Genomic DNA, 25,881 nt, shown 5'->3' with positions numbered 1-25,881 from the left:
GGGGAGGGCTGCGGCAGGCGGCTTCCCAGCCGCAGCCCGACCTGGACCCGGGCTGCAGCGGGAGCGGCGCGCCGTCAGCCCGCTGGGGGTGGAGCCGAGCCCCGGGCCCAGGTAATACGCCCGCCCGCGCGCCTGCCCGTGCCCCGGGTTGGAGAGTCATCGAGAACGCGGCGGGACGGAGGGAGGGAGGGAGGGAGAGAGGGAGAGCGGGTGGGTGTGGCCACGGGCCCCCGGGAGACCGGCGGCTTTCCAGGGTGTTCTGTGTGTGCGCTTGTCGTGTTCCAGCTCGTTAACCAGGTCCTCCAGCCAGTGCCGAGCGGCTTCTCGGGCCATTTCGCTAGTAGGGGGAGGGAGGAAGCATGCAAACGGGACGTGGGGGGGAGGGGGGGGAGAAGAGAGAGAAAAGGTCGGGCGAACTACAACTCCCAGAGAGCTCTGCGCCTCGCGCATGCGCCATCACAGCTCCCGGCTGGTGGACCTCCTGCTCCTGAGGCTGGCCCGGTCGGGTTCCAGAGGGCGCTTCCTGTGGTCTCGTGTGGCTCTCAAACGTACCACGGTCTCCCCCTTTGGCAGCCTGTGGGGTCGCCAGTGGCTGTAGCTTTGAGGAACTGAGACCTAACCCAGGGCCGTCTTTACTGCATTGAGGATGTGCGAGTCCCGAGAGGTCGAGAGAGGGTTTGTATCTTACCCCAAGTCACAAAGCTGTTGTTTGAGTACCACTACAGTGGAGCAGGTACTGGTTTGGAGAGGAGAGGAATTGGTGGTGGGATGTGAGGATTCGTCTGTATTCATCTTCCTGGGTCTGCCAGGCACTGCGCTCCCGGAGCCCGGTTATTTCTCAGGACAGTGGGTGGTGGTGTGCTTCCGATCTCTCTGCAGACTGAGAACTCCAGAAGGTGAGGGATTGGGCGAGTCAGAAAACGGGAATGGAGCCAGGCGTGGTGGTGCTCGCCTTTAAATCCCTGCACTCGGGAGGCAGAGGTGGGAGGATCTCCGTGAGTTCGAGACCACCCTGAGACTACATAGTGAATTCCATCCGGGCTGGAGTGAGACCCTACCTCGAAACCCCACACCCCCCCAAAAAAAAATGGGAATGGAGAAAGGGCTCAGCGGGAAAGTGCACTTAGGTGTACTTGCTGTGCAAGCTTGAGGTCCTGATCTGTTGTGAGTTCCATCCCCAGCACCTATGTATAAAGCTAGGTGTGGCCCCATACGCCAGTAACCCCAATCCTGTGGGAACAAGAGATGGGAGAATCACTGGTGCTCATGGGTCAGCTATGGTGATTACAATGGCGGCTCTCCGGTCAGTGAAATATTTCATTTCAAGGAAATAGGAGGCAGAATGAGGAGGGTGACAGCTTTTCTGGCCTGCACATGTACGTGTACTGAACTTGCACATCTGTGCTACTTCACACACACACACACACACACACACACACACACACACACACTAATAATTAAAGCCCCTGCATTCTCACCATATACACAAAATACACATACATCTGTAGACCCAGACCCAGGGAATCACACTTGTACCCCGTGAGATAAGTACTCATTAAGAGCCACTGTTGACTGAGGTCGGCACAACAGAGGGTAGGGAGGTTATCAAGGCCGTAGTGCTCCAGAGAGACAGAGCACACTGTCTGTTTAGTAACCTACAGCAGAGTGAGTAAACAGCTTCCATCATTAGTGTTACCTATCCCCACTTTGCAGAGGAGAGACTGAGGTGGAGGGAAGCCAAATGACTTAGCCAGGGTCTCAAAGCTGAACCCAGAGTGCTACATACATGAGTCCAAGACCCAGACACCCCTAGTCCTTGGCCATCTGCACAAATGATTCATTCTTTTGGAGAGGTAAAACTTGGGACAGAGGACTTGAAGGTGGCCTGTCAACTCCTTCCCTGGTGTGTGAGGCTCTGGACTCCAGTCTCAGGCTCTCAGGTGTCTTGGGAGATGATGAGTCCTGAAGTGGCTCCATCACACTCTGCAGTGCGCCCCACAGTTCCAACCTCTTGTGCTTCCTGGGCTCCATCTTGTGAAGGTTTTGACAGGTGACAGGAAAGGAGTGGAGAACTTTGTGGCCCAGAGGCGGGAAGCAGTCAGCTGTCTCGATTCTGATGGTAGATGGGAACCCTGGTTGTGTAATCCACCCCCCTCCCACTTCAAGCAGGAAGTAATGACCACACCTTCTTCCTGCCTTGGCCTGCCAAAGCCTTGTCCATCTGCAGAAGCTGCCTGAAGAAGCTGGACTATAGCAACTGCTTTGCCTTTGGAAGGATCTGAGTCCCTCCCATCCGTTCTTTGTGCTCTGAAGCCACCCACCAGTCCCTGATCCTGTGTGGTCTTCTTGTGCCTTAGAACATGGGTGCCTTTAAAATATATATATATTTGCAAGCAGATTGAGAGGCAGAGTATGGTTGAGCCAGGACTTCTAGCCACTGCAAACAACTCCAGATGCTTGTGCATTTGGCTTTCCGTGGGTACTGTGGAACCGAACCCAGGTCTTTAGGCTTTGCTGGCAAGGGCGTTAACCCCTAAGCCACCTCTCCATCCTGACATGTGCTTTTGATCAGTAATCATGGAGGGGAGAGAGGTCACCTTTGATCTCAGTTACCTTTTCTGTAAAGTGGGGCGAACACTGGCACCTACCTCTTAGCTCGTTGTGGGAGTTGGATGTGTGCTCAGGCTTTGTCAGAGACCTCAGGACTTTATATTTCTCTGCAGAACCTCAACAGTAGATACTGGGACCAAGGCAGCCACCCCCGCCGGTGCTTGCTAAAGCCCGCTTAGGCCACTCTTCTGGGTTTTGTGGTGAGGGACATGACTTCCTGTCTGTTAAGCACTTTCCCCTTTGAGAGTAAACAACACCTGCAGGCAGGGGGATGGGCTGTGATGAGGAAGAGGCACATAGTCATGTGACCACATCCCCTCCCCATATGGGGATTCTGAAGCAAAGGATCTTGAAAACTCCTGATTTCTGTCTTCTGCCACCAACACATTAGGAAATTGGTAAAAATTGTGCTTCCTTCCCACCTGCTCCATGCTGTTTTGCATGTGCCTAGGAAATTTTTCCAATTTGGAGATATGTATTTGGCCTTGGAGAGATTTACCAGGAGCTTCCATGAGCCAGGCCCCACTTAGCAAAATGAACAAACCCCTCAGCTCCACCTTTGGGCATCTACTACCCAGTGATTGCCAGGTCCTGGATGAGTCTGTCCTGCTAGCAGCTGGCAGGAAAGCCTCATGGAGACAGCCTTTGGCTTTTCCAATGCAATGTGATGATGATAATTTTACCAGGTCAAGGAAGGCACAAGACAGGCTGTCTGAGCTAACCCAAGGCTTGAGCAGGATGTTGGCAGAGATGGGTCGGTAGAGTTGACATATGAGGCAGGGAAAATGAGTCAGTCAGGGACAAAAGTGGCTTAACATCCATATTAGGGTCGTTTTCAGTGGGATGGACATGGCCTTAGGCAAGTCACTTCACCTGTGCAGGTCTCAGACCCTGGAGTGTCCCTATGATGCGGAACTTCAGTAAATGCCAGCACACTTAAAAGGGTGGAGTCTACTGGTGGCACACGCCTTTAATCCCCAGCACTCGAGAGGCAGAGGTAGGATTGCCTAAAGTTCTAGGCCACCCTAAGACTATGAATTCCAGGTCAGCCTGGGCTAGAGTGAGACCCTGCCTCGGGAAAACAAAAAGAAAAAAGGGTGGAGTCCCCTCAACCATCCTGTGGACTCTTGAGTGAGACCTGTGCTCTGTGCAAATGGAGCGGCATGAGGTGAAGGTCAGGGTGCAGCTAGCCCTGTGTACAGGGAAGTGGAGTCAGTTCAAGCTCTGGACATTGCACACAGCTTCCTGAAAGAGCAGCTTCAGAACCTCAGAAGGCAGAAAAGAGGAATAGGTTGGTAGAAAAGGTGAGAGGGATTCCCAGGCAGGAAGTAGGCAGGCACAAAGGGCCCCAGGGCGGACCCTCGCAGTATGGGAAGAGGGTAGAAGAGTTGTTGACCCCAACAGACCAGTAAGGGAGAACTTAGGTGCATCCTAAGACCAGTTTACTTGCAGGTGGCAGTAGGGGGCCACTGCAGGCTCTAATCTATAGGAGCAGGCAGGGGTGCTCACTAGACATCTTTGAATATGGGCAGGTTTTTCAAATTGCCTGTAGATTGTGGAGAAAGGGTTGAAAGACATAGGTGAAGGGAAAATTCGATAAGGAGCCAACAAAAGACCTCATGTATGTGCACATGTGATTTCATTTTTTGCTGGCAGATAGTGTTTGGCATTCCAGGTAACATCTGTGGTACTGCATCATGAACTTGATCTTGCCTTGCTTAGAGATCTGCAGACAGCTCCTGGGTACCAACCCGAGTCATTGTGTTACTGTACTGGCCCTGTATCCACAGTGGTACTGACTGGTCTAAAAGACTTTCTCATAAGCAGATTTGTTCTCCAAGTTTCCTTCTGGATCCTTCCCATCGGCTATTTTCTTCAAGATAGAGTCTTGCTGTAGAATTCACTGTAGTCTCAGGCTAGCTGTAGTCTTAAACTCACAGCGATCCTCTACCTCAGCCTCTCGAGTGCTGGGATTAAAAATGTGTGCCATCACATTAGGCCAGGGGAATGTGTGTGTGGCATACAGGCATGTGTGTGCTCTTGTGCACACCCCATGTGCCTGGGTGGAGAGGCCAGAGGGGAGTGTAAGGTGTCTCTGTTGCGCTCCTGCTTTGTTTCCTTAAGATGAAGTCTCTCACTGAATCTGGAGCTGCTGCTTTTCAAACCAGACTGACCAGAAAGCACCTATGATCTTTTTGTCTCTGCCCTCTCAGGACTGGGGTTACAGGCCTGCATGGCTATGCTCAGCTTTTTTTTTTTTAAGGATTTTTTTTTTTTTATTTGACAGAAAGAGGGGGAGAGAGAATGGGCACACCAGGGCCTCCAGCCACTGCAAATGAACTCCAGACACATGTGCCATCTTGTGCATCTGGCTAACATTGGTCTTGGGGAATTGAACCTGGGTCCTTTGGCTTTGCAGGCAATTGCCTTAACTGCTAAGCCATCCCTCCAGCCCTATGCTCCACCTTTTATGTGTTCTGGGGATCGTACTCAGGTCCTCATTGCTTATGTGCTAAGTGCTCTTGCCTGCTAAGAACAAAAGGTTATATGCCTTAAAATTAGACTTAAAAGCTGGGCATGGGCTGGAGAGATGGCTTAGCGATTAAGCGCTTGCCTGTGATGCCTAAGGACCCCAGTTCAAGGCTCGATTCCCCAGGACCCACGTTAGCCAGATGCACAAGGGAGGCGCACGCATGTGGGGTTCAGTTGCAGCAGCTAGAAGCTCTGGCGCACCCACTCTCCTCTCTCTCTCTCTCTCTGCCTCTTTCTCTCTGTCACTCTCAAATAAATAAATAAAAATAAACAAAAAAAAAAAAAAACAGGGCTGGAGAGATGGCTTAGCGGTTAAGCGCTTGCCTGTGAAGCCTAAGGACCCTGGTTCGAGGCTCGATTCCCCAGGACCCACGTTAGCCAGATGCACAAGGGGGCGCACGCGTCTGGAGTTCATCTGCAGTGGCTGGAGGCCCTGGCGCACCCATTTTCTCTCTCTCTCTCTCTCTATCTGCCTCTTTCTCTCTCTATCACTCTCAAATAAATAAATAAAAATAATAAACAAAAAATTAAAAAAAAACAGAATCGGAAACCTGACTAATGTAATAACTTTAAAAAAAAAAAAGCTGGGCATGGTGGCTCATGCCTTTAACCTCAGCACTCGGGAGGCAGAGGTAAATGCGTCACTGTGATTCTGAGGCCAGCCTGATAGTACTGTAGTGAATTCCAGGCCAGCGTGGGCTAGAGTGAGACCATACCTTGAAAAGAAAATAAGACTGGTGGGGTGTGGTAGCACACACCTTTAATTCCAGCACTTGGGAGGCAGAGGCAGAGGTAGAGGATCACTGTGAGTTCAAGGCCACCCTGAGAATACAGAATGAATTCCAGGTCAGCCTGGGCTAGAGTGAACCCCTACCTGGAAAAAAAAAAACTACACACACATATTCTGTCATAGTAGTTTTCAACAGATTGTATTGTGTAGGATTTTATGTGTATGTGTGTATGTATGCATGCCATGGCGTATGTATGAAGGTCAAAGGACAACTTTTCGGGTAGGTCCTTGGAGGTAGAGTTTCTGTCTGAATCTCACTCTGGGTTAGTTGCTGCCTTGCCCCCCCTCCACCTTCCTGGACATTCTCCTTTTCTACCTCCCATCTTTTGTCATGCTGGGATAACAGAAGCCTACCATGTTTCCCCTCTTTATATGTGGGGTCTGGGGACCAAGCTTGAACTATGAGTGCTGTACCCACTCAGCCATCTCTCCAGCCCCTGTAATTTTTTTTTTTTTACTTTCTTTTAATTTAAAGATTTATTTTTATTTGAGACTGAGAGAAACATAGAGTGAGAAAGGGCACACCAGGGCTTCCGGCCACTGCATACAAACTCCAGACACAGGCGCCATGTGCATCTGGCTTATGTGGGACCTGGAGAATCGAACCTGGATCCTTAGGCTTTGCAGACATACGCCTTAACCGCTAAGCCATCATCTCTCCAGCCTGTGTAATTTTTTTTAAAGCAAATATATACTATCAAAATAAAATGTAAGGCCAGGCACAGTGGCACATGCCTTAAGTCCCATTGGGAGGCTGAAGTGGGAGGATTGCTGAGTTTGAGGCCACCTGGGTCTACTGAGTGAGTGTCAGGTCAGTTTGCGCTAGAGTGAGACCCTGCCTTGAAAAAACCTGGCTGGGCGTGGTGGCACATGCCTTTAATCCCAGCACTCAGAGCTAGAGTGAGACCCGACCTTGAAAAAAAAAACCCTAAAGTAAAATAAAATGTAAGCCAGCATAGGGATGCATGTTTGTAATCCTAGCACTTGGGAGGTGGAGACAGGAGGATTAGGAGGAGTTCAAGGCCAGTGTCAGCTACATGACAAATTTGAGACTGGCCTAGACTGAGATTCTGTCTCAAAATATAAAATAAGATAAAAATTTAAAACATGTCCTGGGATCTGGGGAGCTGACTTAGAGGATAAAGCAACTGTAAGTTTGGAATTCAGACCCCCCAGGACTCAGTGCCTATAATCTCAGCTCGAAGGAAGCAGAGGTAGGATTCCTGGGGCAAGCGTGATTAAGGAATAATGCCAACCTCCAGTCTCTACATGCACCCCCAACACAGTCACACACGCAACAAACTCCGTTCTTCTGATGCAGCGCTCCTGGAAAACAACTATTAGTTTCCTGTATGCAGATGTGGTGTATAACTAATTAAAATTGATAATACTGTTGACATCTTGTTCAGTATCTTGGTTTCAATTTTTTGTTTGAGATAAAAAATACATCCAAGAAATAAGCCCCCATCCTGTCACCACCGTACATGTTTGACAGCAAAAACCATCTTGCACTGGTGCTCTGTTTGGGCCTGGTGGTAGCTCCATGGCAGATATGACAGCTGTGCCCGTTATTACATTCCCCCCGTCCTTACTAGACGTGCTGCAGCTCTGGGATGTTCAGGGTATTGCTGATTTTTTTTTTTCTACTTATATATTGGATGGAGAGGTGAAACCACTTTGTATGTTTGCCCCGGGAGGCATTCTAAAGAGAACATGGCTCTGTTTCTGTTTGGGTTCCAATCCTGCTATTCCCAGCTGTACCGTAAAAGGCTGTCATAATCTCCTACCCTTCTACCTGGGAAGGGGTAGAGAACTAAAACACAGGGGTGGGGAGGTGGCTGCGCGGCTAAAGGCGCTTGCGAGCGAGGTCTTGCGGCCAGGGTTCAGTTCCCCAGCAACCCCTTAAAGCCGGACACAGAGTGGTGCTGCTTCTGGAGTTGGGTTTTAGGGAGCTAAAATAGGGACGTGCAGACCACAGGCTGTTCCCAGGATCCGCGGATCACGGGCCGGGCCACCGCGCTTGAGCCCCCACTCCTTCCCTGGGCCACGCTGGGGGCAGGGCGGTGAGATGTTTGTGTGACGCCAGCGAGGCTAGACCAATCCCATCGCCCCGGAGACACTGGCTCGTGGATGTGGGTCACCAGTCATTGGTCTCTTGACCGACCTGGGCCGTCCCAGCTTTTTAAAGGGGCCGTGTAGCATACTATAAACAAGGAGCTGGGCGGGGGTTATGATGTCATCGAGGTCCTGCAGCTCTTGGAAGTGATGTCACCTCCGGGCAGCTTACCGGCCCGGGAAGCACCCCGGCTGGCTGAAGCTGCGGCCCCGTAGCCCGCCCGAGGTAGCCCCACTGCACTTGAGAGTCCCAGGCGGCGCCCCGTCCCCGAGAAGGTAACCATGGCCCGGTAAGTCGGCTGCAGCAGTCCTGGGGCCTCCACTTCTCCCACAGGGACGCGGCCCGGGAGGCGAGCGTGGTGAGCGAGTCCGTACAGCGGGTTCGAGGTGGCCGCACGGCGGTCTCGACCGCGGGGGGGACGGGGTCTTCGTGTCAGGCCTGTGGCCCCGCCCCTTGCCTTTGCGGTGACTTGTGTAAGTGCAGAGGTGGGGGCGAGTAGGGTTTTTAAAAAGATGGCGATCCTGTGGTCACGTGCTTGGCTGCAAGGCGTGATTGGCTCTCGGGCCGCGGTAGGGCGGGGCCTCCGTCGCGGGGCGGGGCCGCCGCCGATTGGCCCGCCGGCAGTCTGCTACTGTTTGCCCGAGCCTCCGGCGCGCCCCCGCCGGCCCCCCTCCCGCCCGGTGCGCGACCCCGCCGCTTTGAATGTTGTGAATCAAATGGGTTTGTTACATTCCGCCGCCGCCGCGGACACTTCTTAAAGGGCCAGCCGCCGGCAGCCGCGCCACCCAGCCGCGTCCTGCGCCGCCTCCAGCTCCCCTAGGTCCTGGGCCGAGAGAGATCGACTACTCGTCGGCCTCGCGAGGTGGACGCGGTCGGGCGGACAACAAAGAGGGCCCCGGAAGCCGGCTACCCCCCGAGCCAGGGGGTGGGGAGAGGAGCACATTGTTCCGCAGGGTGGGGACTCTTTTTAAGAGTGAAGCCTGCACCCCCCTGGCCATTTCAGCCATCCTAGATCACAAACAAAGGAGTCTACGAGTGGCCGGGCGGCCGAAGGTGAGTCGGACCAGGGCCCCTAACTTGATTCCCACACCCCGTAAACTACTGTTCCTGTCCTCTGGGAATGGGGGCCGTAATCCTGCTGGCTTCGTGGGCGTTAGTTAAGGACGACCCAGACTGAGGGCAGCGGGACCCCCGGGATGAGGACCCCCGAGGCCGGGCCCAGCCGCCCCTCCGGAGGCTGAGCGCTGCGGTTGGAGAGGAAGGAGCTGCCCCCTCCCCCTGCAGCCGCCACTTCCTTTGTTGTTGCTTTTGTCTCACGCCGAGCACATGGTCCGGGAGCCTCGGCTCTTAAAGTCACAGTGCTCCGGCCTCCTTCCCCCCCAGAGCTCCTCCGAGCACGACACAAAGGACTTAGAGGGGAACGACGGAGGCCCTCTCGGTACAGGTGTGCGAGCCTCAGCCCCCTCCGCAAGGACGGGGAAGGTTCCTGGGGCCGGACTACCTGCATCTATCTGGTCTGCTTTGGGGAGGAAGCTGCCCTGGGTTTCTGGTTTTCCTTCCCTGCTAATATGAACACTTGGTTTCTTGTTTGTTCTTTTGGGGTCGTTAGGGGTACTCTGGGGTGGTTACATTTGTTGCAACTAAGGCTTATAGCAATGAAACGATTTATTTTAACAAGGTCACCCAGGGAGCTGGCCGAAGCTTCCTCACCCTCAGTATGGTGGTCCTACCTTCAACTGCCTCCCCGAAGTTGGAGTGTGGGAAGGTGGGGCCAGTAGATAGGGGGGAAAATGCGTCTGCTCATGTTCCTGGGATTTGACTTTGCTTGTCTGCAAAAGGGAATGCTCTTGTTGAAAACAGACCCCAGGCCCAAATAACAGTGAAGGGGCTCCCTGGGCCAGGGTCAGTAGGCTGGGTGGGTTTTGGATTCGGGGATTCTAAAAACCGTTTACACACACCTCCTTGTGAGCACAGTGCAGGAGGTGTGTGGAACAGCACAGTATTGCTGGTTGACCTTGAGCGTTTGCTAGCTCCAACCCAGCCCCACTTGCCTATCTCCCGCATCCTTTCTGTCTTGGGGAGAGTGTTGAGATCCAGTGGTTCTTTCCACTGTCAGCAGGGACAGAGCTAGAGGTTAGGAGAGTCCGGGTTTAGGGGGCTGCCTGGACCAATTCTGTTCCCCGGCGGCCTGAGAGAAACTTAATTTCTCTGGGCCTCAGATTTGTTAGCTGAAGTGGGTGTGTCCCTTTTGCCTTCTGAACTGGGGTACTCACTAGGGCTGCATATTTCTGTTGCCTTCCTCAGCATGTGAAGTGGTACCCCTTTTCTGCTTCCATTGGGGGTACAGGTCAGCATATCTCATTTTCTGAAAACCGTGTACATCGCAGCTGATTTTCAACTGCCCAAACTGCTCTGTTGCCTTTTGTTTTAACAGATTTAATTTTATTTTTTTTTTTAATTTTTCGAGATAGGGTCTCACTCTAGCCCAGGCTCACCTGTAATTCACTGTGGAGTCTCAGGGTGGCCTTGATCCTCTGCCTCCCGAGTGCTGGGATTAAAAGTGTGTGCCACCATGCCCGGCTTAACAGATTGTTTTTAATATTTGCATTTTATTTGCAAGCAGAGAGAGAGGATGGGCGGGCCAGGGCCTCTACCCACTGCAAACAAACTCCAGATGTATGTGGCACTTTGTGTATCTGGCTTTATAGTGGGTACTGGGGAATCGAACTGTGTGTTAGGCTTTGCAGGCTGAGCCATCCCTCCAGCCCCTCTGTTGCTTTTTGAATAGCCCTTGATGTCCTGGATTATTACCATTCTACAGAAGAGGAAGCTGAGGCGCAGAGGGGAAGCTGTGAGCCCAAGAGCCTGGCCTAGATGTTGGAGGAAGTTAGGTGTTTGTTTGCAAGCAGAAAGAGAATGGACACACCAGGCCCTCTAGCCACTGCAAATGAACTCCAGATGCATGTGCCACCTTGTGCATCTGGCTTTACATTGGTACTGGGGAATCAAACCTGGGTTGTTAGGCTTTGCAGGCAAGTGCCTTAACTGCTGAGCCATCTCTCCAGTCCCAAATTAGGTGTTGTATGAGGGTGATCCCGTCACAGCACTATATCACTCACAACTAGAGTCTGGTTTTTTTGTTTTTGTTTTTTGTTTTGTTTTTGAGTCTTGTGTGCTCGTTTCCTGGCTCCTTTGCTTCCCTTCTTTGGGAACTTGGTAACACTGTAGCCTCTGGCCATAGAGCAGATCACACAGGCCAACCCCAAAATTGTTTGGCTCAAGATGGACAGTTGAAGCCACCGATTAACCACAGAGGGGCTTAATGGTTGGGTTGTGTCGTGGCCTTGGAGCTCCCCTCTCTGAGCGTCAGTGTCCTTACTCCAAAGGTTGCTGTGGGGGCTCACCATGTTGGCACATGGAAATATTGCAGATTGTGTTGTTGCTACTAGAGGATAGAACTGTGGACCCCCAGGGTCTCCAAAGTCTCCAAGCATGCTATATTGTAGAAACTGCTGGGGAATTTGAAAAAATAAAAAACAGAAATTCTGACCCAGAGGTCTGGGATGGGCTAGCCATCTTATTTTGGTTACTGACGAGTTCTTTCAATTCTCCCTGTCTCAGTAGCAAGAAAAGGGGGAGGGCTGTATGTGTCAAGATAAGCACTTGACCCTGGCCAGGGTCCCAAAGCCAGTCACTTGTGATGGCTAGGCAGAGGATGACTAGGGTGTCTTGGAGACAAGGTCATGTTCCAAATGAGAACAATTTGAAGTCAGGCCACTAGATCTTTACTTCCCACCAGAGGTCAGGTTGGGGGAACAGGTTTGTGTTTCTTTGTGTTTTTGTTTTTCTTTTTTTTTTTTTTTTTTTTTAATTTTTAATTTATTTATTTGAGAGAGAGAGAGAGAGAGAGGCATAGAAAGGGAGAGAGGAAGAGAGAGAGAATGAGCACGCCAGGCCATATAGCCACTGGAAATGAACTCCAGACATACACGCCACCTTGTGCATCTGTCTTACGTGGGTCCTGGGGAATTGAACCTGGGTCCTTTGGCTTTGTAGGCAAGGACCTTCACTGCTAAGCCATTACTCCAGCCCTTTGTTTTTATTTTTTGAGGTAGGATTTCACTGTAGCTCAGGCTAACTATGAGAGACTCCTTCATACCTTTCCCAGAGCTGGCCTGGAGTGATGCTGAGTCCTGTCGATAACTGCCTCTGACCCACGGACACAGAGGGTGGCCACTTAGTCACTGCGAGAGCCCATGGTCTCATCAGGGGGTGGAGGGGCTGTGCTATGTAGTCTCAAGTTGGCCTTGAACTCATGGCGATCCTCCTACCTTTGCCTCCTGAGTGCTGGGATTAAAGGCGTATGCCACCACACCCAGCAAGTCTCCCAGTTTTGTGGTGTTTTCTTTTTTGTTTGGTTTTTCAAGGTAGGATCTCACTCTAGCCCAGGCTGACCTGGAATTCACTATGGAGTCTCAGGGTGGCCTCAAACTCATGACAATTCTACTACCTCTGCCTCCCAAGTGCTGGGATTAAAGGCATGCGCCACCACACCCGGCCTTGAATCTCCCAGTTTTTAACTACTACTAACACTAAGGTTACCACTGCCAGACTATGTGCCCTGACACATCTGGATGCTGGGCTCTCTTCAGTGCATTTATCATGCCAGGTGGTCACTGGGACCTGGCCCACCACCTTCTGCTGAGTGCCTGAGCCTGGGAATTAGCAGAAAGGTGAATTGCAGCTGCTACACTTCGTGTGGTCTTAGCCTGTGGCTGCCCTGTAAGGTGGAAAAGGTTCTCCTGTGGAGGGTTTGGAGAAGGTTCTGTTCATGGCCTGTGTGTTGAGCTGACAGGTCCCTTGTCCTTCTCAACAGGCGGCAGCATTTCATCCTGGGCATCAAGGGTACATAGGAGGTTTCTTGGCTGAGAAGAGTGACAGCCAAAGCATGGGGCTGGCCCAGTGTGCTTCACCCTCAACAGCATAGGGCCTGATAGGTTCCAGAGCATTCCCTTGCCAGGGTCTTGTCCCAACCCTTAAGCCTGGAGTTCAGCCTCTTGATTCCATGCCTGGATTACCCCCACACTGATCCTCCAAGAGGAGACTGCACTGACTCATTTTCCTCTCCCTTTCTTAGGTTCCTTCTTTCTTTTTCTTCCTTTTTTTAATATTTTGTTTATTTTTATTTATTTATTTATTTATTTGAGAGCGACAGGCACAGAGAGAGAGTGGGCGCACCAGGGCCTCCAACCACTGCAAACGAACTCCAGACACGTGCGCCCCCTTGTGCATCTGGCTAACGTGGGTCCTGGGGAATCGAGCCTCGAACCAGGGTCCTTAGACTTCACAGGCCAGCGCTTAACTGTTAAGCCATCTCTCCAGCCCAGGTTCCTTCCTTCTTTTACTGTAGGCCCCACCTCCCACTTTGGGGACTCTGTTGGGGTCCCAGAGCAAGGACCTGGCCACATGCCAGGCCCAGCCAGCAAAGAGTGTCTGGCTTCCTTCCTCACTCCTGTGAACCTTTGAAGTGACCTCTGTCCTCAGAGGGTGCAGGGACAGACCTGTAGTTTCCAGCTTCCTTAATGTGGCGCCTGGGGAGGCAAATAAATCTGTGTGAGCCTTAGCTTTTCTACCTCTGTAAAATGGGCTAAAAATTTATCTTAATTAATAGATGAAGTCACCCCTGGATAGGCACCATGGGAAAGAGTAAAGGGAAAAATGTAAACTGTCTTACTCTGGACTAAAAGTCCCCGAAGGCCTGAAGCAGGTTAGCACATCTTACCTGGCATTATCGAGCTGAGTCTCAGGACTCTGGAATTTCTTCTCAGCCAGCCATATGGAAGGGAGAGAACTTGGGAGTCACTGTGTCTTCCCCCTCTCCCCTAGCCTTAGCTGCCTAGAGGCTAAGATGTAGACCCTGGTATGAAGCTGAGGAGGGTCTTGTCCCACCCTCATACCAGGACAGCAAAGCCTTGCTAGAGCCAGCTGGTCTGGAAGCATGGTGGTCTGGCCTCTGAGCTCACCGCATTCTGAGGAGACTTGGTTCCATTTCATAGAGCAGGAAGCTGCAGTTGAGCCTGTTGCCGGTCTGTCGACGTTGGACAGGGCCTAGAGGAGAGTCTGGCCCAGGTTGTGTGGGGAGCCCAGGGGCATGATCATCACTGGTGGCTCAGGTTTCTTCAGTCTTTTGGACTCCTAATTGCATAAGCAGCTGGATTTCACCATGGATTGGTTTCTTTGCTTGCCTTCCAGGGTTGTGAGCCCCGGCACAGCCCCTCCACCCCCTGATGAGACCATGGGCTCTCGCAGTGACTAAGTGGCCACCCTGTGTCCCCGTGGGTCAGTGGCAGTTATCGACAGGACTCAGCATCACTCCAGGCCAGCTCCGGGGAAGGTAGGAAGGAATCTCTCAGTATCGGTGCTTGGGCGGCCAGCATAGTATGGCTGGGGTATAGGGTCTGAGGGGTAAGGCCCAGGGCCCTGAGCTATCTTGCTTGCCCAGTGTGGGGCATGAGCCTGGCTTCTCTCCTTGCTCTGTGAATGAGTGGCACCCCCCTCAGTTCTACTGGGGCTTCCTCTCTGTGGTGCAGCCTTGGCCCGCCTACCCAGGATGAGCACTTACCCTCCCAGCAGCCACTGCCCCGACCATCACACCTCCTTCTAGAGGAGCACCGAGCCTCAGCTCCTGCCGGCAGGAGCCCCCGAATGCTGCACCCAGCCACCCAGCAGAGCCCGTTCATGGTTGATCTCCACGAGCAGGTAGGCAGAAAAACTCCCCACTTCTGTGCAGCCTCCCACCCCCTGTCAAGCCAGCCTGAGAGGCTGAGGCAGCAAAGCCCTGGTTGTCCTTTGCTTTGCTCATTGCACGTAGAGGGGCGGGAACACTGTTAGCTGGTCTCATAGGTAGGCAGAGTGAAGTCCAGAGCAGGGGAGCACCCTCCCTGAGCGCCTGGGACATTGCAGTCGGGTCTGTACACAGGTGAAGCGCCCCACTGGAGCAGAGATAGGAGTTGAGCCTGGCAGGACTTTTTCTCTGGAAGTCGCCCTCATGGTCCTACATTTCTGGCATTCTCTCCACTCACAGGTGCACCAGGGACCTGTCCCTTTGTCCTACACAGTCACCACGGTGACCACCCAAGGCTTCCCCTTGCCTACAGGCCAACACATCCCTGGCTGCAGTGCCCAGCAGCTCCCAGCATGCTCCGTGATGTTCAGCGGGCAGCACTACCCCCTCTGCTGCCTCCCACCCCCGGTGAGTGAGTGCTCCCTGACGCTGCTCTAGTAGGCATGGTCTTCCACACACCCGGGGTCAGAGACCTTCATACACCCTAGTGCCTGCCTCACACATTGGCAGAGGCACTACAGAGGATGCTGTGGGCCTTGAGGGTGCGGCGTCCTGCCTGGGTGGCCAAGGGCAGGGATGGGGCATGCGCGGCTGCTGGAGCTCCTGGGCTCCTATGTGAAGCAAGGACCTTTGGCTAAACACAGTATGCCCTGGCCCAGAAGAACATTGTTCAGTACCCTCTGCCCCCTCTCTCAGCAGCTGATCCAGGCATGTACCATGCAGCAGCTCCCAGTACCCTATCACACCTACCCCCACCTCATATCCAGTGACCACTACATCCTGCACCCTCCGCCGCCACCGGCCCCACCACCCCAGCCCGCCCACATGGCTCCTCTTGGACAATTTGTATCCCTGCAGACCCAGCACCCACGGATGGTGAGTCGAGGGGAGGGATGTTTTGCTAGGTGAGGAGCTCGAGGCAGAGGTGGGACTTCCCTCCAAGTGACTGGCTGACCCACCCTACTTCTTGCAGCCCCTGCAGCGGCTTGACAATGATATGGACCTGCGGGGAGACCAACACCCTCTGGGCAGCTTCACTTACTCCACCTCTGCAGCTGGCCCAGCCTTGTCCCCGTCTGTGCCCCTGCACTACCTGCCCCATGAGCCGCTGCACCAGGAGCTGTCCTTTGGTGTGGTGAGTGCTGCCCCTGCCTCTGTTAGCCTCTAGGGCAACCAGGAGGCAGGCCTGTGGGCTGACCTGCACCTGCCTCCCTCTCACAGCCGTATTCCCACATGATGCCACGAAGACTGAGCACACAGAGATACCGCCTGCAACAGCCGCTGCCCCCACCACCCCCACCACCACCCCCGCCTTCATATTACCCCAGCTTTCTGCCCTACTTCCTGTAAGTATCAGCATATCTGTCCCAGAGCCATTATGCCCTGTTTTGAGGCTTCAGTGCTTAAGCCAAACAAGCCCTGGGAGCCCCAAGCCCCTCAAAACCATCTGGTACCCCACCACCCCCCCCACACACAGAGTTCAGGGTTTCCCTGCCCTCCTATAGCATCTAAAAGCAAACATTGCAGTCCTCCGTTTGAACTGTGTAGAGCTCTGTACTTCGTCTCCATGGAAGAAGTGAGGGGTGTGCTGTACAACCTGTACCTACTGACCTTGCTCCTCCCTATCCCTGCCCTCTAGCTCAATGCTGCCAATGTCACCAACAACAATGGGACCCACCATCAGCCTGGATCTGGATGTGGACGACGTGGAGATGGAGAACTATGAGGTGTCACGGCGCTCTGCTGGGAGGGGAGGTTAGGTTGGGAGACCTCCAGCCCTGGGCACTACGTAACCTCGTCTCCTGCCTGGCTCTAGGCCCTCCTGAACCTGGCTGAGCGGCTGGGAGATGCCAAGCCCCGGGGCCTCACCAAAGCAGACATAGAGCAACTCCCGTCATACCGCTTTAACCCTGACAGCCATCAGTCTGAACAGACGCTGTAAGTGCCATGCCCATACCTCCTGCCCCTGAACAACTAGGCTATACTGAGTCCTCCTGGGGTGATGGTACTCAGCCATCAGTGGGAGTGGCTTTGTGCCCCATTCCAGGTGTGTGGTCTGCTTCAGTGACTTTGAGGTGCGGCAGCTGCTCCGAGTCCTTCCCTGCAACCATGAGTTCCACGCCAAGTGTGTTGACAAGTGGTTGAAGGTAAGGCCCCTAAGCTCACTCCCCAGGTGTTCATCTGGTGGGCAGGGGCAGGCGTCTTTGGAGAGTTTCAGCCAGGCCGCTGAAGAGAAGTAGGTGGGGTGGGGCAGGAGAGCGTGAAGCCTGATCTGTGGCTCTTCCCCCAGGCTAACCGGACCTGTCCCATATGCCGGGCCGATGCCTCCGAGGTGCCCAGGGAGGCTGAGTGAGGCCCTGCAGCTGCCCACAAGAACCCTGTCTAAAGCTCTGGAAACTCGGGGGAGAGGACAGGGAGGGAATGGCCCAGGCCTGTCTCTTCATTTCTACCTGCAATTCCAGAGCTGGTGCCAGGGTCAGACCATAAGAAGCCCCTGCAATAAGCCCCTGCATTTGCCAAGCTCCAAAGACTCCTTCCCTGGTCTGCCTGCCTGCCTGCCGCGAAGCTGCCTGGGTGTCCCTGACTCAGTCTCCTTCCTGTTTGCCCTTGGGTCGGTCCTTCATCATGTTAGCCCTGGGAGCCAGGGGTCTGGTCCCCTCCCCCCCAGTGTGGTGGCTGGTGTGATCCCTGACCTCAGGATGGGCAAAGGAGTTGCCACCTTAAATCATCTGGTCTCTTGCGGTATGCCCACTGCCCAGATAGCATTGCCAGGTATGTGGGCAAGTGTGGCAGGAGGCCTTTCCTAAGTCCCAGGGCTGGGTCCTTCTGCTTGGCCCCAGACAGACTTAGACAGCCAGCTCCTCCTGGCCACTGTGCAGGGTGGGTGAGGCTACCTGAGGATCCTTACCCTAGGCACAACATTCTAGCCCCACCCCTAGGCTGGAGGGCATCCACTAGGCCCCTTCAGCAAATGGGACCCAGGCCCCAAACTGGGAATATGTACCCTGCGGAGGCCTGAGCCATGCTGGGCAGCATGCGTCCCTGTGTTGCTGGTGACTGCCCCTCCACCAGTGACCAGGTCAGACCCATGCTCGATCTCTTCCCCCTCTGTCGTTTGCATGAATGTGAGGAACAGCAGTTTTTGTTTATTCATTTGGCCCAAAATTGTGTGTAGAATATGGGGGCGTGGATATTTAAGAGTTGTTTTCTTCTGGTTTAGTGGGGCAGGGTAGGGGTATAGGGACCAACCAAGACCAAATGCCCCCAGGGCAGAGAAGGGTCAGGTTGTGCCGCACATGTGGCTGGAACTGCGCTAGGCGGTGGAGGTCCTGGGGCAGGGTTGGGGGGTCTGTGCTCAGCTGATAACTGCCATGCACTGTACTGCACATGTCCCTAGAGCCTACTGGGACCGTACGCTTTTCAGGGCATTTCTTCCTCTCCAGCCAGGGCCCATCTCCCACCTGTCTGGGTGAGTCTCCTCCAAGGAATCCCAGTGGGACAGGGATCAGGGAGGGTGTGGACCTCTCCACCTCCAGGGGGCCTCTTCCATCCTGATCCTTGCCCTCCAAGGTCTGGAGGAGGCCCCTTAGGGTCTGGCTATGTTCTTCACCCTCCTTTGGGTCCCTTTCCTTTCCTACCCCCAGCTGGGGTTGCTGCCCTAAGTGAACGAACTGCGTGTGGGGCCGGCACATCCTAGCAGGCAGCCCTTGGCGCCTGCTGCCTCAGGGATGCTCCAACCACCCTCGTTCTCCTGCAGCCGCCCTGGCTTCCTGCCTCCTCCCCCAGCCTGCCAAGGGTCCACTGGCCTGCTCCCACCCAAGAGAACCCAAAGTCTTACTGTGTGTAACTCCAGGTGACGTTTCTACATTTATAGCAGTGTTGAAAACCCACGTGTTTTACAGAGAACCACCTTCTCCAACCCTTGATCCTCCCCACCCCAACAAAAGGTTTTCAAACCCTTACAGTTTCTGGGGCAGGCGGAAATGGCTCACGGATAGTGTCAGCTGCTACAGTGATTCCAACAAGCAGCTGCTGGAGGGAATACACACTTTTAAAAAAAAAAAAAAATCATTAAAAAAAAAAGTTGTATGAAACAATTATTTAGGATGTTTGTGATTTGCCGACCTTGCTATAGATGCCATGTTACCAATGATTTCCTGTGGTGGGGGCTTGGCCTTGTTTACGATTTGATTTACCAACTTCTGGCCTAGGCATGACAGTGGGCACCTTCCCCCAGCACTGGCTGGGCCCAGCGCCTATGTTCTGTGTTAGAAAGGTTTTATATATATATATACATATATATGTAATTGCATATATATATATAAATACATGTAATTTGGGGGGCCCTGTTCCTTGCACATTTTACAGTTACCTCATTTTTCCCATGTATGTATTTGAGAAAATGCTAATATATATAGAAAAAATGGTTCTTAAAGCTTAAATGTGTGGTTTTTTCCATTCCATTGGATTCACATTGGTTTGTAGCATCTAAAACAACTAGTATGTTGTATTATATATGTGTATACTGATTGAAATTTTTAACAGATTTGTACTTTTTTTAAAATGAAAGTTGCTAGTTCTGCTTGACCAAGTAGTGCAATCATTATTTTTTTTAATATTGTTGCTGATTTCAGAGGGATATTCACTAATAAATGTATGATGTATACCGAGAATTGCCTGAGCTGCCTTTGCTGGGAAGCAGAGGGAGGGGAATGACATTGGGCTGGGGTTGGGGAAGAGACTGGGATGAGGAGGGGAGGTGGTTCCTCGCTATGGAGTTGGGTTTAGTCTGCCAAGCTGACTCAGAGATGACTGGGCCATCTTCCTCCCATGTGGAATGGGGTTTTCTGTTGGTAAGTTACATGGATCCACCTAACTGGTTATGAGACAACTCTTAGTGGTCCTGACTTTTTTTTTTTTTTTTTTTTTTTTTTGGCACTTTGAGACAAGGTCTTATGAAGTCCAGTGTTGAAGTTACCCTCTTGTCACTGGGACAAGACACCTGATCAGAAACAGCTGATGGGGAAGTTTCATCATGGCAGAGCAGAGGCTGGGTGTTGCAGTCAGGTTCTCATTGCTGGCAGAAATCACCCGACCAAGAGCAGCTTGTGGGAATATATATATATATATAATAATTTCTTTTTCAAGATAGGGTCTTGCTCTAGCTCAGGCTGACCTGGAATTCACTCTGTATTCTCAGGGTGGCCTCGAACTCCCAGCAATCTCCCTACCTCTGCCTCCCGAGTGGATTTTATCAGTGGGAGCAATTGTGTTCCCACAGCCCTGGAGATCTAAGATCAGCCAGTCTAACCATAAAAGTGGGGAGATCTAAGTTCATTGAGAGTCTGTCTCAGGAAAAGTAGAAGAGCGATACAGATCATCCTCTGGCCTCCACATCCATGTGCATGATGATGCATGTGTGTACACAGAGAGAGAGAGGACTGGCTGAGAGCATCTGCCCTAAATTCCACGCCCAAAGTTCTGCTGCCGAAGCCCATATTCCCAGAGCAGAGGAAGGCATTTCACACAAATAAATGATTGAATTTATCACAAGGGCCCCGAAGGAATTGAGGTGGTTCTGTGTTGGTTAAAGATGCTTGTTTGCAAAGCCTGCTGGCCAAGCTTCAGTTCCCCAGCACCCGTATAAGGCAAAGGAAGCACTCATGCATGTGGCATGCCTTTGTACTGAAAGAAAGTGTGCCCCATGCACACTTTGTTTGGGGGGGGGGTTCTTTAAAGATAGGATTTCACACTAGCCCAGGCTGTCCTCAAACTCACAAGAGATCCTCCTGCCTCTGCCTCCCAAGTGCTGGGATTAAATGTGAGCACCCAGCTCAAATTATTATTATTATTTTATTTATTTATTTTTATTTATTTATTTATTTTTATTTTTTTTGATTTTTCAAGGTAGGGTTTCACTCTGGCCCAGGCTAACCTGGAATTCACTATGGAGTCTCAGGGTGATTTTGTTTTTGCTTTTCAAGGTAGGGTTTTGCTGTAGCTCAAACTAACCTGAAAATCACTATGCAATCTCAGGGTGGCAAAGGAAGCACTCATGCATGTGGCATGCCTTTGTACAAATCTCTATCTGCCTCTCTCTCACACTCAAATAATTTTTTTAAATTTATTTATTTATTTGACAGCGACAGACACAGAGAGAAAGACAGGTAGAGGGAGAGAGAGAGAATGGGCGCGCCAGGGCTTCCAGCCTCTGCAAGCGAACTCCAGACGCGTGCGCCCCCTTGTGCATCTGGCTAACGTGGGACCTGGGGAACCAAGCCTCGAACCAGAGTCCTTAGGCTTCACAGGCAAGCACTTAACCGCTAAGCCATCTTTCCAGCCCAAATAATTTTTTTTTTAAACAGAAGCCAGGTTAGAGAGATGGCTTAGTGGTTAAAGGCGCTTGTTTATAAAACCTGATGACCTTGGAATAGAAACCAAGACCTGGTGCATAATACCTAAGCATTGTACCACTGAGTGCCCATGTGTGGTGTATGTGATGTTTGTAGAACATGTAGTGTATGACTGTAGAGTATGTGGTACATGATGTGATGTGTGTATAGAGTATGTGTGGTGTATGCGAAATGTGTTTGTTGTATGATGTGTGTATAGAGTATTGAAGTGTGTAGTGTATGCTTGTGTGGAGTATGCGTGGTATATGATACTATGTGTGCATATGTAAAGTGTGTGTGGTTTATGATGTATGTGTAGAGTATGTGTGATATATGATGTAAGTGTTGGGTATGTGTGGTATATGAGGTGATGTAGAGTGTGTGTGGTGTATGTGAAATGTGTTTGGTGTGCTGGATGAGGTAATGTGTGTGTACACATGCCTCGTATGCATATGAGTGGAGGCCAGAAGGGGATTTCCATTGTCTTTTTCTCATCTACCTGTTTTCTTGAGACCAGCTTCTCACTAATCCAGAACTGCCTTTCCCCCCGCTTTTTTTTTTCCAGACAGCAAACCTCACCCCTACCTGGGACTGGGGTTAGAGATGTGCATGACCATCTGCTGTTTAAATGGGTGCTGAGGAATCAAATCAGAAGGTCTCAGGCCCTCATAGCAAATAGTATTAAGTGCTGAACCATCTCCTGAGCCCCTAAAAAGATTTTTTCTAATGAGAAGTCCAGGAAGATGCACATCAGGATAGTAACAATGGACATCTCTGGGCAATGTAAAATTATTATTTTAAATAGTTTATTTATTTTTAAATCTTTTTATTTATTTATTCGCAAGCAGAGAGAGAGAGAAGAAGAACAGAGAGAATGGGCACACCAGGACCTCCAGCCACTGCAAATGAATTCCAGATGCATGCACCACCTTGTGCATCTTGCTTTACATGGCCACTGGGGAATCGAACTCAGGTCATTAGCGTTTGCAGGCAAGCATCTTAGCTGCTAAGTCATCTCTCCAGCCCCTTATTTGAGAGTGAAAGAGGCAAATACAGAATGAGCACACAGCCAGGCATTGTGGTGTATGCCTTTAGTCCCAGCACTCGAGAGGCAGACGTAGGAGGATCACCATGAGTTCAAGGCCACCCTGAGACTACATAGTGAATTCCAGGTCAGTCTGGGCTAGAATGAGACCCTACCTCAAAAAAAAAAGAAAAAAGAAAAAAAAACTGAGCACACACCAAAGCCTCTAGCCCCTGCAAACAAACTCCAGATACATGCACCACCTTGTGCATTTGGCTTCACGTGGGTACTGGGGAATCAAACCCAGATCTTCAGGCTTTGCAGGCAAGTGGCTTAACCACTGAGCAATCTCTCCAGCCCCTTAAGTTATTTGAGACAGTTTTCGTTTATTTCTTTGAGGTAGGGTCTTGCTATAGCCCAGACTGACATGGAACTCACTATGTAGTCTCCGGGTGGCCTTGAACTCATGGTGATCCTCCTACCTCGGTCTCGAGTGCTGGAGTTAAAGGCATGTGCCACCATGCCTGGCTATGAGACAGGGTCTTTCTATGTATTAGAGACTAACTTCAATACCAGGATCTTGGGCTGGAGACATGGCTCAGTGGTTAAAATCTTACAAAGCCTGACGGGCTGGGTTCAGTTCCCAGTACCCACAGAAAGCCAGACACACACATGGGTACATGCTTCTGTAGTTCATTCAGTGTTAAGAGGCTCTGGAACACCCATACATTCTTTGTGGTGGTGCATACCTTTAATCCCAGCACTTGGGAGGCAGAGGTAGGAGTTTGAGGGCACCCTGAAACTACATAATGAATTCCAGATCAGCCTGGGCTACAGCGGGGGGGGGGGGGGGGGGGGGAACAGCCAGATATGGTGGTGCATGCTGCCTTTAATCCCAGCACTTGGGAGGCAGGTTGGAGAATCACCATGAGCTCAAGGCCACCCTGATATTGCATAGTGATTTTCAGGTTAGTTTGAGCTACAGCAAAACCCTACCTTGAAAAGCAAAAACAAAATCAAGATTCTCCACCTTCCGTCTCTTTAGTGCTGGGATTACAGGTGAATGGTCATCATGCTCAGCTCTTTGCATGTATTTTTTTGAAGTAGGGTTTCACTCTGTCCCAGGCTGACCTGGAATTCACTCTGTATGCCCATGGTGGCCTTGAACTCACGGCGATCCTCCTACCTCTGCCTCCCGAGTGCTGGGATTAAAGACGTGCACCTCCATGCCCAGCTCTGTGCACTTTTTTTTTTTTTTGAGGTACTTTTTAGTTTAAAACATTTATTATAAAAGTAATGCAAATAACATCTGAAAGACTGAGCAAGAACAAAGTTATCCATTTAATGCCCTGACATTCTACTATAACCACAGTAATTTACTTTTTATTATATTTTGGTGTGCTGTCCTGTCATGACCACATTCATAGACTTTGTGTTTTGCAATTTATTATAGTGTTTTCTCATATTTTTCTAATATTTATTACTAACATTTGGTAAGCACATAAATATGTTTCTTGACTACTTAGACCTAGGAATGGTAGACCATGGCCCCACATTTGTGAATAAATTTTAATGCAACACAGCCATACACACTTGTTTACATGTCTATGGCTGTTCTGCTACAAACAGCAGTGTGCACATTTTTTAAATGTGCATGTAGTGTGCATGCGTGTGTGTCTGTGCACATGTGTGGAGGCCAGTGGTTGATATTAGGTGTCTACTTGAACCTGGGGCTCGCCAATTCAGCCAGTCTAGCTAGCCAGCTTGCCCCTCAGGTATCGTGTCTCGCTGAAGAGCCCAGAGGTCTGGGACTACAGTAAGGTGGCCTACCACACCAACGTGGCTTCACATGGGTGCTGGGCATCCCATCTCAGGTGCTTTATCCACTGAGCCATCTTCCCAGCAGCACTTGAGTGTGCATTTGTGTGCATGTGCACACGTGTATGGGCATACTAGGGTCTCCTGCTGCCGCAAATACTAGATGCAACTCACTTTCTGCGTCCTGCTTTAGGTGCTGGAGAGCTGAACCCAGACCAGCAGGCTTTGTAAGCAAGCACCTTTAACTGCTGAGACATCTCCCCAGCCCCTGCTTTTGTTTTTGTCTTGCTATGTAGTTCTAGCTGGCCTGAAACTCATTAGGTAGACCAGGCTAGCCTTAAATTTGCAATGATCCTCCTGCCTCTGCTTCCTGAGTGCAGGGATTACAGGCATGTACAATCTTGTCTTTTTATTTTTTTTTTTATTTTTTTATTTTTTGTTTGAGAGAGAGAGAGAATGGGCATGCCAGGGCCTCCAGCCACTGTAAACAAACCACACACATGCACCACCTTGTGCATCTGGTTTATGTGGATCCTGGGGAATCAAACATGGGTCCTTTGACTTTGCAGAAAAGCACCTTAACCACTAAACCATCTCTCCAGCCCCTTGACTGACTTATTGTTTGCACTTCCTAAATTTTCCTACCATGGGGGGGAAAAAGATACAGTATTAAGGAAGTTTGTAAAATCTCTCTCTCTCCCTCTCTCTCTCACAGTGCTGTTAAGGACAACCCCCCCCCCCGCCAAAAATAATTGCTGTTCCCGCAATGCATAAACCACTATAACCCCACTGAGGAGGGTCCCTAATGGAATGGGGGCAGGGACAAGGAAAAAGAGGGTAACAACACATGACATATCCATACAAAGTGTTAATACTAATAAAAAGAAGGGGAAAAGAGAACAGACAAAACTATGGTGACAGGCTGGAGAGATGGCTTGGTGGTTAAGTTGTTTGCCTGCAAAGCCAAAGGATCCCAGTTCGATTTTCCATGACCTCACTGTGCCTGACACTACCTACACAAGACCATCATAAGAGGAGGAAAGATCATGACATCAAAATAAAAGAGACTGATTTGAGATGGGGAGGGGATATGATGGAGAATGGAATTTCAAAGGGGAAAGTGGGGATATATTACCATGGGATTTTTTTTTTGTTGTTGTTGTTTTTCTTGGTTTTTCGAGGTAGGGTCTCACTCTGGTCCAGGCTGACCTGGAATTAACTGTAGTCTCAGGGTGGCCTTGAACTCACGGCGATTCTCCTACCTCTGCCTCCCGAGTGCTGGGATTAAAGGCGTGCGCCACCACGCCCGGCTCCATGGGATATTTTTTTAAAATGTTTTTGTTCATTTTTATTTATTTATTTGAAAGTGACAGAGAGAAAGAGGCAGGTAGACAGAGAGAGAATTGGCATGCCAGGGCCTCCAGCCACTGCAAACAAACTCCAGGCACGTGCGCCCCCTTGTGCATCTGCCTAACGTGGGTCTTGGGGAATTGAGCCTCAAACTGGGGTCCTTAGGCTTCACAGGCAAGTGCTTAAACACTAAGCCATCTCTCCAGCCCAGATATTTTTTATAATCATGGAAAATGTTTTAAAAATTGAGAAAAATAAATAAATAAAATTTTTTTAAAAAACCAGCAGGGGCTGGAGAGATGGCTTAGCAGTTAAGCGCTTGCCTGTGAAGCCTAAGGACCCCAGTTCAAGGCTCAATTCCCCAGGACCCACATTAGCCAGATGCACAAGGGGGGCGCACGCGTC

The 25,881-nt window shown here is 51.0% G+C and overlaps 1 protein-coding gene across 11 annotated transcripts; it reads left to right on the top strand.

The window, feature by feature from the left end:
• Window positions 1-19,565, top strand: Rnf44 (ring finger protein 44). Of its 11 annotated transcripts, none has more exons than XM_045152621.1 (11): window positions 1-111; window positions 14,301-14,442; window positions 14,609-14,807; window positions 15,133-15,300; window positions 15,589-15,768; window positions 15,866-16,027; window positions 16,114-16,238; window positions 16,532-16,619; window positions 16,709-16,830; window positions 16,940-17,039; window positions 17,183-19,565. In XM_045152621.1, exons 2-11 carry the CDS (start codon window positions 14,336-14,338, stop codon window positions 17,243-17,245), a joined length of 1,314 nt encoding a protein of 437 aa, XP_045008556.1. In that variant the 5' UTR covers window positions 1-111; window positions 14,301-14,335; the 3' UTR covers window positions 17,246-19,565. The 11 variants fall into 11 exon arrangements, with proteins under 11 accessions (XP_045008556.1, XP_045008558.1, XP_045008555.1 ...); XM_045152623.1 differs by lacking the exon at window positions 1-111 and adding an exon at window positions 564-675; XM_045152620.1 differs by lacking the exon at window positions 1-111 and adding an exon at window positions 8,181-8,337.
• The last annotated feature ends 6,316 nt before the right edge of the window (window positions 19,566-25,881 follow it).

Source organism: Jaculus jaculus, chromosome 6 (assembly GCF_020740685.1).
Source record: "Jaculus jaculus isolate mJacJac1 chromosome 6, mJacJac1.mat.Y.cur, whole genome shotgun sequence".
Taxonomy (NCBI): Eukaryota; Metazoa; Chordata; class Mammalia; order Rodentia; family Dipodidae; genus Jaculus; species Jaculus jaculus.
The sequence above is the reverse complement of the archived record's forward strand: the minus strand, read 5'-3'. Positions and strand labels throughout refer to the sequence as shown.

Excerpts from the sequence above, each read along its gene's own strand:
- Rnf44 (XM_045152621.1), top strand. The coding sequence starts at position 14,336 with ATGAGACCATGGGCTCTCGCAGTGACTAAGTGGCCACCCTGTGTCCCC. Across the intron at positions 15,769-15,865 it reads AGACCCAGCACCCACGGATG|CCCCTGCAGCGGCTTGACAA; the intron begins GTGAGTCGAGGG and ends TACTTCTTGCAG. Across the intron at positions 16,028-16,113 it reads AGGAGCTGTCCTTTGGTGTG|CCGTATTCCCACATGATGCC; the intron begins GTGAGTGCTGCC and ends TCCCTCTCACAG.